The following is a 16103-nucleotide window of genomic DNA, read 5'->3' as shown; positions in this document are numbered from 1 at the left end:
GAGAGCAGATAATGTCTTTTCTTTCCTGGTATAATTTTTGTCTGCAGGCCAACTGCAGGATTACCAATTGTAGTATCTTCAGAGAAAAAAAAGGCTTGTCAAGTATGTAGTATTATGTCAAATATGTTGTTTGATGTATTGTATCTCAATGAATTAACTATCACCTTCATTTTTTCAGCTGGATATATTATGCAATGAAGAGATTCTTGGCAAGGACCACACGCTCAAGTTTGTAGTTGTTACTAGATGGAGATTTAAGGTAGGACACAATGGTTCAATGTAATAATGAAGTGGCCAAATAAAATGTTTATAAAATAGCAATAACTTGGAACTATACTGCAGTATACCTTTATAAAAGGTACTTTTATAAATATCTACTACAACATCCTTAGGCGCCAAGTATTTATTTGTTTCCAGTAAATGAAGGAAAGGAGAATTAAGTATTCATTGCAAGACAACAGGGAATACTGCATTAGCTGTCAAATTGTTATCAAGTCTAGCAGAGGAAGTAGAAGCTACAAAATGTATGATTTTTAACCCCTTCAGGCAGTAAGAATGAATAGCAAAATTGAACACTTAGGAAAGAAGTCAACACTGAACAGAGTTGATATATGTACACATGGAGTTACTGGAACAAGAAGTTCATATTGGTAATACAAAAGCAACACATTCTGAGTATACAGTGCACAGTGAGGTGAAATCACTCATTGGCTTTGGATGCATATCTATAAGAGATCTGCATATCTAGAAGAGAAACATTCTTGAAGTTAAAAAATAATTGACCTGTGTAAGAGTCACAGGATAAAGGCAATGATTAGTCTTAAAAATGCAGAGATTTCACAAGTGGAATCCTGCTGGAATCTGTTTCATATGGTGTTTCTGAATGACCTGGAAATGGATTTGAGTAGTTCATTAACAGTTCAATGACAGCATTGTCATTATTTATGTTAGTGACAGATTGATGATAGTCTTGGATGAAGTCTTTACAGTTCTGAGTGACAGGTGATTAACAAACACCTGAAGTTGAATGTAGGTATAGATAAAAGGATACAATCAAATGTTAGGGTTTTGTGGTGTAGCAGAGAGAACCAAACAGGAGCATCAAATTGATATGCATTTGTATAGTCTACTCTTCAGTGTGTGAGAGATCTGTGTAATTGTGAGTCATGTGGAAAGCAGAACTGTAAACTGCCTTTCCAGGTGAAAGAAGTGGTGGATGTAAAATGAAGCTGAAACATGGAAGATTCAAAACAAACAAACTGAAATAATTGTTTTCATGAGACACAGAACTCCATGGTGCAAAATGTTGTGGTTGTTAGAAGTTTGCCTACTCATTAAAAAAAAAAAAAAAATCAATGGATGCTCTCACAGAAGAGGAATCAAGTGAGAGCTACTAAATGTGAAGTACCACATACTCTAATGCTGCTTTCTAGACATGTCTCTAACTTCAGGGAGTTTTCCAAGATAAACAGATCTGCTCCTGAGATAAAGGGGGAAGGTTCCTTTATCTCTTGTTTGAGCTCTTGTTTGAGATGAAGATACACCTTGTCTTGGTTAATTTTTGACAGATCAGATAGCTGCTCTTGTCTTTAACTGAAGCTTTACTTTATGACACAGAAGTTTTTCCTACTGAACAGATTAGTTCTGGATTTGTTTCTTGACTTACTGGTATTTCTGTCTTGCAGAAAGCACCTCTACTGCTACATTATAGACCCAAAATGGACTTGCTGTAAGGGAACTTTATTGTCCTTCTGGACAGAGCTTTTTGCAGAGACTATCATCTGGCACCTTCTTAGTGCATCACTAATCACATGACACAAACCAGCTGAATAATTTTGGAAGACTGGAGGGCTTTCATAGTGGACTGTCCTGAATATTTCTTCTAGGGATGTGTTACCTAGACTTCTGGGCAGACAATATTTATACTTTTTTTGTATGGAAGAAAGAAGTTTCAACTCAGCAAGACACTACCAGCATTAAGTTTACAGATACTGAAAACACTTCACAGTTCCATGTAGCTCAGCCTGATTTGTCTCTTACAGTTAAAAAAAAAAAAAAAAAAAAAAAAGAGTGTTGTGGGGTGATATAAATATGTTGCTTTTGACACCAAGTTGCATTTAGTTACTTCTCGCATTCTAAATCTTTAAAAACTATATTTTTGCAAAGTGTTATTGTCTTATATAGTATGCCTGATTGCATTGGCTTTATTCAAGTTATTCTGTAGTACATTGAACATGCCTGATAATACAGTGACTGGTGATAAGTTATTACACTGCATTGACAACTTACGAAAATCTGGGAAACCAATAAATTGTCATTTTTGCCCAGTTACTGTTCTCCCTCACCTTGTGTTTTAATAAAGTTTTGATACTTCTGTATACATGTTAATTTGGTAAGACTAATAGAAATAATTTCAGTTGATTATGTGCTGTGATATATATTTTGCTATGGTATAAATTGCACCACGTAATGACAAATACTCACAAGTGCTAGATTTGTGAATTTCTTAAAAATAAACATTTCTTATGTATTTGTGGCTTGCAGAAATCAGTTTTTAATTTAGAGAGAATTTGCTATCACTAGCTATTGAAACAGTGGCTCTTGGACAACTTTGGGAGTATTGCAGATTTTTCATTTCACTGATCAAAACTTCCTCAGATATTATGGGCAGCTTTAAATTTCTTTAGGTGTTTTCTTATGAAACCATAGCATTTTCCTTACTGCAATTCTTAGCTTACATAGGATGGGAGGAAGGGGGAGTCAAGACAAGATTATTTTAGCACCTTTTGGCCTTAACTAGTAATTTTGCTTGCATCAGCCCTAATGGATGCAAGATAATACACATTCATGTATGTATGGGTGCATACATCTATATACACATATAACTATGTATGTTATAGAAAGCACCCTCAATGGCACTTAGCAGGGTTCACTGCACTTTTTGTAAGGCTTTTTGAAATAATTGGCTTTTAAAATACAGTTGTTGAAAGTGATTTCTGCAAGCTATATCCACTATGTATCATCCATAGTATGATTGTAAGAACATTTGTCTGGCACAGTTGTGAAGTCACTGAAAGCAGTGTATGCCCTATTATTGCCAGTTGGAAATAGTTAACCTAATTTTTGGAAGAGTTTTACTGTCAGCTGAAAATGCTAGTTGCTATTCCTGTTATTAAACCCTGTTATTTTTTGATAAATTGTCTTTTGATAAGAAGGCCTGCTTCCTCTTGCTGTGCTCCATTGCTGCTTCTGCTAGAAAGTGTTACTTGATAACCAGAAGCTGATACTGCAAGGGATTTATCTAAGCATTTTAAATATTCTTTCTCTTGAGTTTTCAAAGTGCTGCATTTCTCAGCATACTTCCCTTAATTTCCCTCTCTGGAGTCTTCAGTTCTCCTTTCCCAGCTCTGCTGCTGCTTGTACTTACCTTTGACAACAGGGCTCCTTATTTTTCATTACAGTCACAGATGTGAGTAGGAAGGAAATTTAAAAAAAAAAAAAAAGAAAGTAAGCAGAGAATGAAAGGAATCCTCCTGAACTGTGGAGGTGGAAAGGAGAGCCACACAAAGGCCAGAACATGCTGCTGTCCTTGCAGGTGAAAGTCTAAGATAGCTGCATTTGAATGTTTAGGTTAACAAAGAACTCTACATCTGGTTCTTGTGTGGTGTTGTGTGTGTGCATGTCTGTGATTCATGGAACCAAATTTGGCTCTGATTTTGTCTTGCTGTTTGTGTATTTTCAGCTTTTTTTCTGTCTTTAGCATTACTTGATCTGGCAGAAAAAAACAAATGAAATTGTGTCTACCGTTTTTAAAAACTGTTGATTAAAGCAGTGAATGCAGGTGGTATGGATGTGTACACAAGCTGATATACTGGGCCTCTCTGGAGCTGTTTCTTATGTGTTTGTTACTGTTCTAGTGTAAGTAAGAGGCTGGCTTTGCCACTGAGGCACTGAGAATATGGACAGGACTGTAAGGGTCCCTGCTCTGTGCACCCAGAGTATACACACAGTGGCTGCACCTGATGTAGACATAAAACTAAAGCTGCCAGACAGCATTCTGATTAATCACCTTAATCAGAACATATATATATATATATATATACACAAACATAAATATATATACATATACACATATAAATGAGATCTGTCTACCTCAAATGTGTGTACTGCAGAAAATTTTTGTATGACTAGATATTGACGCAGTGCTGTTAAAAGTACATTGGGATTTCATTGCTTCCTTGTGTACTTGAGCAACTGAGAAATTAATTACGAACACAAATTCAGAAGCCTTTCAAATCTATCTCTTGCTGTAACAACTTACAATACAAAACTTATAAGTTTATAACCATCTTTAGAATCACTTGAATTTGTTATGGTGCTATCGGTATATAGAAAACTGTTTATATGGATACATAAATTCAAGCCAGTATTAATATCTATAGCTGGGGTTTTTGCTTGTAATTGTGTGTAACTGCTTTTGCAATGTGTTTAATCTGATAAAAGTGCACCAGTAAAAAAACAAACAAACAAAAAACAACAAAAACAAACAAAGAAAACCAAACAAAAAACCCCCAAACCAACAAAAAGCCCCAAAGTTACTCAGTTGTTTTTCTGAATCACATGTGATAACATCTTCACTACAAAAATTGTCCTTGGGAGTGGTGTGACTGTGTCTGTACCATATGTTAGTCTCACTAAAAGACTACAATATAGAGCAAGGTCTTCTTTGGGTCAGAGCCTTGTTTAATTTCTGTGACACTTAAGAGACAATTTAAATCAAGATTATATTGGGTAAAGTAACCCTGGTACTGTTCAAAGTTGTACTAAAATTTGGGCTTGGCCATAGATATTTCTTAGTCCTGGTGAGATCATGGTAGTTTACTTTGGCTTTTGTGAAGATGCCATTACTGTGAAGTTGTTTTTACAATTTCTTACGCTGGTAAATAGTTGCAGTAAGGAAGTATCTTGTTGCATTATCCTCAGCAGCAATGAGACTGTTGAATCACCCGGGCTTAGAGTCTCATTAAGTATACTTTCATTAAAAATAAAGAATTCAGATAGAATATATAATACTGAATTTAAATAAGATTTGGGGGTTTAAATTTTAACTTTATAAAATTATTTATTCTATTTTAAGCCTTCTGTCTTATTTTACCATCCAAGTATTTTTGGTTTCAGTGGTCCAGCTTTATTTACGGGCATATAAAATGAAATTGTAAGATGTTTTTACAAGCTTCTTCCTTTTACATTGAGTTTGAGTAGCTTTCATCTGTATGTTTTTGTTTTGTATGGATAAAGAGCATTACTTATGCTTTTGTGCAATAGGTTTGAAACATGCATTTATTAGGCTTATGTTTAAATTGTAAATGTAGCATCTACTTACCATTACATTTAAAAGGAATGTAGATGGCTTTTCTCACTTGTTCCAATGGAGTTTTATTTGGGGCTGTTATTTGGGGGTGGGTGTGTGTGTTTTATGCCTGTTCCATTTTTTATTTTAAGAGTGAAATGGGGGATTTAAAATTTCTGTAAGTACAAGAACTATATGTCAGCAATATTTTAAAATAAATGATCTTGCAAGAAACCTTAATGTGAATTGTGGAAGCAATCAACAAGACTTGCAGCCTATCTGAAAATGTTTTGTGCCATTGTTAAGTCTGGTATATTTGTGTACCATCACACCTGGGAATACTTATTTCTATTGGTTGTGCAATAGTATACACAACATTGTCACTCAGGAGAAATGGGACCATAAAAAATATCAGACTACAACTATGATGGTGCTATTTTTTCCAATAGGCTATGAGCCTTTGAAAGCTTATCTGGCTCTTATTGTCTTTATAACAACGCAGTCCTAGGGGATTTACAGATTTTTTTTTTTTTTTTCTACTAGATGATAAATATAACTTGCTATTTTACAGCATTCTGAATATTACATTGAGATAAATATAATAGGAAAAAGCCAACCAGTCTGTACATCAGTGAGATGAATCTTAGGTACACATTTTGTACAGAAGGCTTTACTGAACAGAAAAATCAAATTTCTGCTTTTCCTCAGGTAATCACTTCAGTTTGGATGTTTCACTGAAAACATTAATGCAACTTCAGTTAGTCTGTCTAAAGTTGGTAACAGGGAAAGAAATTGTTCCACACATAAGTCTCCCTACATAAAATATAATTAGATGTTACTTGGGTCTTGATCTGTTTTTGAAGAAAAAGCTGCAGAGAACAACATTAAAGAATGTGGAACAATGTTTCAATCTCTGCCCTAATCAAAACTTGCAGTCAGGATAAAAATTACCTAGGAACTTGGGTCTTGTGGCAAGTCAACAGGTAATGTTTTACCTGTTTATTTATATACAAATTAAAGATATGATTCTACTATTTGCTCTGTATTTTATCCTACTTAAGAGTTTTTTGGAAATCTTTTGAAGCCACGATGACCTGTCTATATCCTGGTGATAGGGTAGGAACGAAATGTCCAATTCTGTGAACATTTACATTGGTAACTTTACTAATAATCTGAGTGGTTCCACCAGTGGGATCATTCATTCAAACAGTGGTATGGCTGAAGGAAGAACTCCTGAGTTTTGAATACTGATACTCCACTATTTTTGTTATTTCTGTTTGAAACTGAAAGTATTGGTTTGATAGAATCTTTAATTCAAGTGACTTATCTGGACAAATGGAACGTTTGTTCTTTCCTTCTGCAAACAGGATCATTTTGCAGTTAAGGGACAATTAGCCAGTGCAACCACTAAGCCTTTTATCCTCATATGTGGCATAATAAAGATTCTGGAACTGTCAGAGTGTAAAACCATATTTTTGGCTTAGCTTCATTTAAGAGTTTACAATTTTTTATGCTTTGTGTTGCTGTGTAATTTCTGTACTACTGGTGGCTAGTTTTGTCTGAATAAGCCTTTTGGGGATTAATGCTTAATGTTTTGATTTTATGATAGTGAAGCTTGTATCCAGTGTTTTGCCAATGAATATTATATGCTTGTTAATAAAAGCAGAGAAACTAACTGAAATGCTGTGAGGCTGGAAGTTTTTGTCCCATTTTTTCCCGGGAACATAAGGAACTAGCAGTCATTGTAGCACTGAATAAATGCAGTGTGACGGAAACAGAGGTGGTGTAGTATTGCATTGTCATAAAATCTGCCTTTTACTCAAAACACAAGGATGGCCTAAAGTATTACTCCACTAGCAGAATGCCTGTGACAAGTGTTTGAGTCAAGTAACACAAGCCAGGTAGGAAATTAAATGGTTTCAGTCACCAAAAGGGAAAACAGCATTATCCTGGTGTCTTTATGTACCTGGATAAAAAGGTACTTACTGATCTGTATGGGTTCTTTTCAACCTTACCCTTACAAATGTAAGGTTGAGACAATACATTAACAATGCAAAACAGATGCTACAGTAGATGAATTTCTTGCAGCATCTACATGTAATGGAGATGTATAGCATCTAGCAGTAATGTAGATTTATAGCTTGTGAACTGCCAGCAACTCCGGGCTCCTTTGAAGTCAGCTTTATTTATACCCATATTTTTTATTTGCACTGATATTACTCATGCATAATTGTCCTGAGGAAATTAGACATTTGCCACTTACTAGCTTCATTTAAATATCAGTATTAGACACTAACTGCAGAAAAGTCCCTTTACCTGTGTACAGTCACTTAAAAGTGAATGAAAATTAGCACAATTCAGCAAGTGTTATGTTTTGTAAGTCTTCCGTGCCTTTATTAAGTGATTCTAATACTTATCTGAAATTTTTACTAATGGTTGCTTCCAACTTTCTGTGAAGTAACCAGTGATGGGCCTAGCTCCTTCCCTTTGCTGAACATGGTGTTATTCTAAGAAATAAAAAGTGAAAACTTTTCCTGTTTGACTGAAATTCCCAAGAATCATGAATAGAAATTGTGGTAACAGTTGGGCTAGCTAGCCCTGAAAGCATAAACTTGCCCTACAGCCAGTATGAGCTAACTACGTTTTTTACCCCAGAGGAAATAGAATATGAAAAAGTTTTTACTGGTACTTCTTACTTTATATATAACTTATATTTTCTTACCTTGCTGATTGACTATTCTGCTATAAAAAAAAATCATTACTTTGAGTGGAATACCTGGTTACCTGCAGTAACTTCTTCCTTGGGATTAGAGCATCAGAGAAAAAATCCATATAATTGAATATGTGCATTTAAGATAGATAAATTCAGCTGTTTAAACCCAGGGGTAGACATAGTCACTCAGAATTCAACTGGTCTCAACTCAAGTTAGGCTTAATCCAGTGCCACGTACCAATAGAGGTATACTGCAGTGCAAATCCCTGCATACCTCTATGTATCTTTAATTTCCAACATTATCCTTGTTTAGCTTTTTATATTATTGATTTTTTTTTTTAGGCTTCCTTTTGATTCTTTGACAAAGTCAAGCACTGATCTGATATTAGTGGAGAAAAAGGTTTACAAGAGTAGTCTGAGAGATTTGGTTACTAAGAGGAAGATGTGGTCCACATCTGTATAAATATGTCCAGTCTTTCACATGGCAATACACTTGCACTTGTCACTACGTAGAGATGTTTTACTGAAGGACATGTCTGTTCTTGTTTTCATGGACACATCAACACATGTGTTTTGTGTAGTGATTGCATGTTGATGTGTCCATGGTGTCCTGGTTTCAATTTGTAACCAGGCAGAAACACCAGTTTAGTTTAGTGGGTTTGATTTGCTAATTTCAATATACTTATTTCCTGCTGTGAGATAGGATTTGGAGCAAAAGCAAGGCAGACGTTAAAACTTAAAAGGTGTAAAGAAAACTTCTATTAACAACATAAAGGAGTAATAAAATTCAGAATAAAATCCTTCAGACCACCTCTCCTCCCTTCTCCCACACCCTCTTCTCTTTCTCAATGACAACATACAGAAACACTTCAGTCAGTTACCAACTTAAGAATAGTCATTTTCAGTTCACTCTAGGGAGAGGAGTGTCCCCTTGTCAGGCTATAGGGACTTTTCTACAAGAGAAAAAAAACCAGTTCTCTCATGGCTTCACTCTTCACAAATAGCAGCTGCTCAGAAAGCTGCAATTGTGAAACTCCTTCCATCTCCACAGCCTTTCCAGGGCTATGCTTATGGGCCATGTTAAACTCATGCGGTATTACTTTTAAGGATGAGCTGTTCAAAAACAAATGAGCTCTTTGTTTAACTTTAAAATCATCTCTAGGAACAGAGATCTTCTTCTTTCCTTGGGGCAAAGGGTCATCATCACTCTTCTCTCTCTGTTCATGCACAGATACATGTGCTCATAATCTGCAAGTTGAACAACTCCATCTCCCATGTCTTTCTCCAGGAATTTTTAGTGTAGTACACCCATAGGTTGCAAAAGGATTTTCAGCCTAAATTCACAACACCTCCTCATTCTCCTTCCATCTAAACCTGACCCCTGCTTCACTGACCTTGGTGTCTTCTCTCTGTTCTTCTTCCCTCTCACTCAAGGGAGGATTGAAGGTGTGCAAGTTTGATCTGAGCACTGAAAGAGTTAAGATGTCACACAGGGGATGCAGAGGCTGTGCCAGGCCATGGTGGAGGCTCAGGCCTGGCCCAGGGGTAACAGGGCCCGGGCCAGAAACAGCAGCAGGGTGCTCAGGAATGGATGGTGGGGATGGCTGGGATCTCAGCCAGCCTCCCCTGGGCTCAGCTGGCACCCACTGCCCATGGCCACCCCTCCTCCCTGCCAACATGCCAGGGGGCATGCCAGACAGGGGGCCCGAGCCCTGTTACCTGCACTCCTGCCAGAAAGGAAAAGGGCCCTTCCCAGCTTTGCTTACTTCAAAATGTGAATGCACAGAGGCAGACCAAATCCTCCAATTGGTTTCCCAGACTGTCAAAACCCGACCCAGCCTCCAACTGGTCCCATCAACACACAGAGGCAGTTCTCAGGGAGAAAATTCAGTGGATGCCCTCTTCTAGGTGCCAATTAATGCAAAACCAGTGTGCATGGAAATAAGAACAGAACAAAAATGAAAGCCATTGGCTTCAGTACAAAGAATGATTGGGTGGTTTCTGTGAGGAGATGTTGCGATTAAAGCCTTGCCTGTTGTTTTCTGCCCCTGTTTGTAGGTTGCAATTGTTTTTTCACACACCTGGAGAAAGAGAAACCTCATTCTCATTAAATTCTTTAAGGCTATTTGTTCCTTTATTTTCTCCTTTGATAGAAAGTTCACTGTCCCTTGCCTGAATCCTTGTTCAAAGAGAAGACAAAGGCTTTAATTCTGGGTGGACCAAGGCTTGCACCATATGACAGTTTCCATTGCTGTTGGGAGCCATGCTGACTGCTGATGCAGCAAATGATGTCTCTACTCTGGTCTTTTCTGCTGGTTCTCAGCAGGGTGCAGTGCAGTTCTGCTTTGGTGTGTTTTGTAATACAATACATTGTCCAAATGTTTCTGTTTTCCCATTTAAGCAGTACCTTTGTAACCAGCTGCAATGGATTGTATTAGCATTACTTGGATTATTGTTTAAATGTATTTTGTTGTTTTGCAGAAGTGTGTGGAAAGAAACTAGTACATGAGTGAATCTTGATGTCAGGTAGAATGTATCCCTTGGGCCTGCTCTAACATCCTCTAACACCTCTGGAAAAGATTTCTTTCTCTCCTTCATGTCAGTATTATGGACTGCAGGTGCAGCATCTGAGACTTGCTGATTTCAACTGAAATGCTCAGCTTTTAGGGTCTCTCTAGGTTTTATTGCAGCCATTGCAGTGGGCATTGCTTTAAAATTATCAATGCTGATTTGAAACACAGTGATGAGTTGTTGTTTCTGGATCCTCTGGCACTGGCACTTCAAAAGATCCTGTGTGTTGTGACTCAAGAGAAAACAGACTTCTCATTCTGATGGCTGTCTCCTCTTTCCCTAGAAAACAAGCAATCCCAAATCTGTGCATTCTAATGTGACAGGGACTGCTTCACCATTTCTCTCTTCAAGAGCTTTTTGAGATTAGAGAATGCTTTACAGACAAGTTGTCTATTCAGGCTGACAAGGTCTCACAAGTAACTTTGCTAGTTTTAATCAGAATAGCTGGAGGCTAAACATGCAAAGACTTGCTCACAGGGCTGTGATGGGCAGCTAGGGGTACCTTGCATTGCCTTAAAGAAAGTTCACAGGTCTGAGATATTAGATGGGTCCCATCTTCAGCATTTTCCACAGATGATTAGCATCTTGGTATTGTTTGTCTGATCTCTGAGAGTCCTTCTTTAGAAAGCATGCTTTCAACTTGCCTTGGGCCTCATCCTCTGCTTCATTGGCTTTGGTGGGTTGACTGCCTTTGTTGCTTCAGTGTGGGAGCTGTTCCTGCTGGATATCACAAGACCTTGTCTCTCCATCTTTCCTTGTTCAGTTACTCTGATCTGGGGCCCATTTGATGTTGCACTTTGTATTTAAGTGGTGCAGGTGCAGTTCAGCTTCCTGCTTCACACTAGGAGCAGGAGATAGTTCTGTTGGTGCTGTTACAGCCTGCCCCCATTATGGAGAAGCAAAGAAAACTCCCTGTGAATAAAGCAGGACGAACTCAAAGGTTCAGTTATTCCCAGAAACAAGAATAAAACCAAAATAAGGTTAAGCATTGATAGCAAAATTTGATGTATTTTATTTAACAGTAATAGAGGCAAAGAGAAAGAAAAGTAGAGAGAAGTTAGAAAAAGCTAAGGTTACATTAAAAAATATACTATAGCTCACCAACACACTGTTGCTACCTTTTTTTGCCACTGATACCAAGTTGGAGCGAAGCAGTTTGTGCCTTTTTTCCCTTATTTTCTGCCATTTGAGGTGTCTTATCTTCTCCAATCTCAGGAGCAGCTTAGCGGGAAATCAGCTGCCCATCCTCCAAAATGCAGGTGCAAGTGCCTGATCCCCACAGCCAAGCCTCAGTCTACTCCAGTGTTCTCACCACAGGAGGCAGGAGCAGGGAGATGGGGGTTTCCACAACGCACTGGTGACTTGGATCCAAGGAAGAAGGATCAGAGGGTTCTCCTCAAGCTGGCACCATGGGCTCCTGGAGGCCTTGGGGTGTCCCACAGCAGGCAGTGGTGGTGGGTGGGTGAAGGTGAGGGTCAGAGATTCTGCCCTTCTCTTTCCTCTCCACACTTTTGCACAGCTCATGCCTTCCTTTTTATGGGCCTCAAGCTGGGCTGCTCACAGTCCATCCTGCACATAGTTTTCAGGTGCTCAAAAGAGGTTTTGGTAAGCAGACATAATGATGAAGTACCTTTTGTTGCTTTTCTCTTATTATCAGGTTCTGCAGACATAGGTATTCATGATGTTAAAAATTATCTACTGTTTTCTGGATTTTGTACTGGAATTGGAGAGGAGGCTGATTTTATTACTAATGAATCATTTTCCATAATTCATGGAAGCAGTAAGAACTGTGTGTAGCTTACCACACTGTGTGCCTGGAGCATACAAAATGTAATTATTGCGGCTCTGGATCTGAAAGGACAGCCACTGTTACATAATTGATGATAGACTTAATTTGAAGTCAAAGAAAAAAAATTGAATTCTACAGGAGATTCCTGAAGGTTATCAGGAAGGGTAAGCTGACTGCTGAATCAGTGAAGTCTGTGCTTAGATAATGGAAAAAATATGGGCTTCACAGGTGTTACTTGGGATGCCTGAGAAGTCTATACATTTCTGAATGCAAAGTAATTTGAAAAGGACACAGTGGAAAAGAGAGATGAGTTGGGAAATGCCTGTTCCAGTACAAAGAATGATTGGGTGGTTTCTGTGAGGAGATGTTGCAATCCAAAGGTTGCTTTGGATTTTGTGTCATGTACCACTTAATGTCTCGTTGCGTGTTGGAGGTGCTGGGTGTGTGTCCCTGTACATTTCCTGGTGACCCAGCAGCCCCAGTGCAGAAACTGTACAAGGAGGCCTTTACTGAGTCCTGTGGCTGTGAGGGACTCAGGTCCTTGGTTAGAAAGGAGGTTCCAAGGTGGCCAGTCACATCTGGAGGGGAAGAAACTGTGTCCTGTGGTGTTCCAGGGTCATTGGATCACCTCTGAGGCTATCAAACAGCCAGTGGGAGAGGTAAGCCCTGGAAGTAGCAAGACAACTGTGTAGCTTTATGGATGGCTAGCAGCTAGCCAGCCTCAGGGAAAAGAAGGCATATGTTTGAGAGAATGGGTATGCCACACCATCAAAGTGACAGCTAGGGTGCAGCCATTAACTGAGAAGTCAATGGTCCATCTACCATCCATCTGCCCTCTCACAGGTCAGCTTTATCAGAGATGCAAGCAGCTATTTTAAACTTGGTTCTGATCCATAGCCAATGTCAGCTCGATCCCACCCATCTACTGGCAGGTACTCACAAGAACTTTAGGAGCACATGTCTGCAAGATTTCAATGTGAAAGCAGGCACAACCTGGCATTCTAAGTTCTCAAAGGTTTATACAGTGTTCAGGCTTTTTGCTCATTCCACTTCTGTAAGTCTTGTTGGTCTTGGATTCCAGAAATGGCTCTGATTGTTTTGCAACTGGATTTTCCTGATTTAGCTGCAGTTTTTCTTTCTTTATCAAAGAACTCCTTAGTTGGTTTTCCCTTACTTCTTTTGTTTCACATTAGGGCATTTTGTATCACACTATGGCAGCTCCTTTCCAAGTGTTTTTGGGTCTGGTTCATCCAGTGATTATTAATGGTAACAAGGCAGTGTTGGACTGCTCAGCTGATCACCCTCAAAGCAAACAATTGGGCCAAGGCAATGGTGGGTCCATTCTCTGCAGCATAGAAACAGAAATCCCCTTACAACTACAGAATCTAGAGATCTACAGATCTCAGAGTAGTGGATGGGGTAGATGATGGCTGCAGATAATGTGATGAACTAGGGACAGCTGACTTTGTTACTGTACACTGGGCTGTATGCTGACACATCTCTTTTACTATTGGAATTGCAATTCAAGAAGCCTCTTGGTTTTATCTTCCACTTCTTAATAACAGACATGAAAGCTGAGTTATATGGACTTTCCTTAACACTCATGCATCTGTTTTTTGTCTTACTGTGTATCAGGTCTATTTGAAAATTTTGTTCCTCACTAGCCATTTGCAAATTGTTTCAGAGCAGCCAAAGTCATGCACAACATGTAGCAAAATAAACAGATGCTGAACAGCACACTGCTCGCAAAAGTGTGTTTGTTAAGGAAGAGCAAAGTTTTGAGAAACACAGGCTCTTTTGTCTAGAAGCCAAAGACAAAACGAAAGCTCAGAAGAGGCACCAGCAGCAGAACATGAGGACTGCAGATGCTTGTGTGTGTTTGTGTGTGCTGGGGCCTCTGAGCTGCAGCTGTAGTCATTCTCAGAAAGCACTTACTCAGTAGAACGTGGACTGGGCTCAGTCCCCTGCCTGTCCCATAGATGGACACCAATCCCAGTCTCCAGTTGCTGTTGATTTGGCATGCATGCCTTGGAGGCCACAGCTCCAGTTGGGCTCCTGGTACTGTTGCCCGATGCCCCAAACAGAACACAAACTAACAGAGTTAGTTTATGCGGTGCTTTATTCAGGGCCCGGGAAACCTGCGGACTAGCGTCCAAAGTCAGGATCCCACAGTTCCCTTTTTCGTCAGGCTTTTATACCTTTTTACAAAGTGGTCTACATGCAGAAGTACACATTCTTCAAGACAATACAGATACATAAATCTTGTAGATATCATTCCTAAAAGTTATAAATTCTGCATGCTTGTCTACTCAGAACTATAGGCTACCCCCCTTTAATCCCCCTTGCGTGTTTTCCCACTACCAGAACCCTTTATTTATTATTATACCTTAGCCTTATCTTGAAAGTTTCTAAATGTTCTATATGCTCTACTAATTCCTTTGATTATTGTTTCACAGTTCTCTAGCTCATTCCCAAGGCTGGTTCCCAGGGCCTGTCCGAGAACTGCAGTTTTCTAAACCTTAGCATGACTACTACTACTACTACTACTGCTATATCTATATTAGTCCTTTTTCTCATTATTTCGGTATCAGTACTGACCAGCACACATCACTCACCATGCTCAGACACCTGCATGCAGAACTGAGTGCCCCCCATGCAGGAAGGGGGTAGAAAGAAGTTCACTGTGAAAGATGAGACAGATGCACACCAGGTACAGGGCACAGTAAGACATAGGTACTGACGAGCTGACTATTTACACAAACCTAGTCCTTTTAAATCCCTTTATAGTTCTGTTTTCCTATAGGTTTTTCATCCCTCAAATCACCTAAGCCTCTCCCCTTTCCTGCCTTTGTTTCTCCTCTAAACATCCCATGATAAGTCCTGTGTAATCCAGAACTGCTTTTCCCCCTCTATTTCATAAAACTTCTCATAGCCCTAGGCAGCAAATCCCCTCAGACACCTGATCTGGAGAGCTGCTCCTGAATGAATCATGAGGGTGGGTATGACACCAGAACGCTAGGGCTGATGGTTCTTCTGGGACAGCCCTCAGAGGGGTCGGATAAGGCTCCTCAAGAGTCATTAATTTTCCTGCCATGGTGTCCTTGTGTCAGAATTAAATAATCACTAAAAATAAATCATCCTGGTGCAAAAGTGATTTAGTTTTGCTGCTGTGGACATGCAGAGTAGCAGGAGGGGTGGTCGACAAGAGCTGGATGCAGATCTTGCTCTTCCTCTTGCCAGCTTCTCTTGTTGGAAAGACTGGACAGGATGCTCACTGCTGCAAGCAATCCTTAAAGGACAATGAAGCACATCTCAGCTCAGCTGCAGTCTGACTTGTGTGTCTATGAATTTTCCAAAAGCCCACCACTACTTTGTAGAAGAGAAGAAGCCTATTACTTTTAATTCTATCAAGCATGCCTATTTTAAATAATTCCCATCTCTTAAAATGTGGTAGCAGTGCTCACCTTTGCAGAAAAACAATTCTTCCTGGAAAGCCTCTGTAGGTGATCATCATGAGGTTTGGTAAGTGCTTTGCACAGATTCCTCTCCTCATGTGTTCCCCTTTGCTGGGGATGGAATATATTTCTCCAGGGCAAGAATACAGGATTATAGCTGGCAAAGTAAAGTACAAGCTGAGCTGCCCACAGGCTTTGAGTGCACTAACAGCACTGTGGCAGCTA

At 39.2% G+C, this 16103-nt stretch overlaps 1 protein-coding gene across 7 annotated transcripts in view; it reads left to right on the top strand.

The window, feature by feature from the left end:
* PCGF3 (polycomb group ring finger 3) overlaps positions 1-7031 on the top strand; it is a 56244-nt gene extending 49213 nt beyond the window's left edge. For all 7 annotated transcript variants that reach the window (XM_056514006.1, XM_056514007.1, XM_056514012.1 and 4 more), the window contains 2 exons: positions 179-259; positions 1686-7031. In XM_056514006.1, coding sequence (XP_056369981.1) covers positions 179-259; positions 1686-1733 — 129 coding nt within the window. In that variant the 3' untranslated portion in view covers positions 1734-7031. The remainder of the gene's footprint in view (positions 1-178; positions 260-1685) is intronic.
* The last annotated feature ends 9072 nt before the right edge of the window (positions 7032-16103 follow it).

Source organism: Oenanthe melanoleuca, chromosome Z, assembly GCF_029582105.1.
Source record: "Oenanthe melanoleuca isolate GR-GAL-2019-014 chromosome Z, OMel1.0, whole genome shotgun sequence".
In the NCBI taxonomy this organism is placed as follows: domain Eukaryota; kingdom Metazoa; phylum Chordata; class Aves; order Passeriformes; family Muscicapidae; genus Oenanthe; species Oenanthe melanoleuca.
Note: the sequence above shows the minus strand (reverse complement) of the source record. Positions and strands in the feature narration are given on the sequence as shown.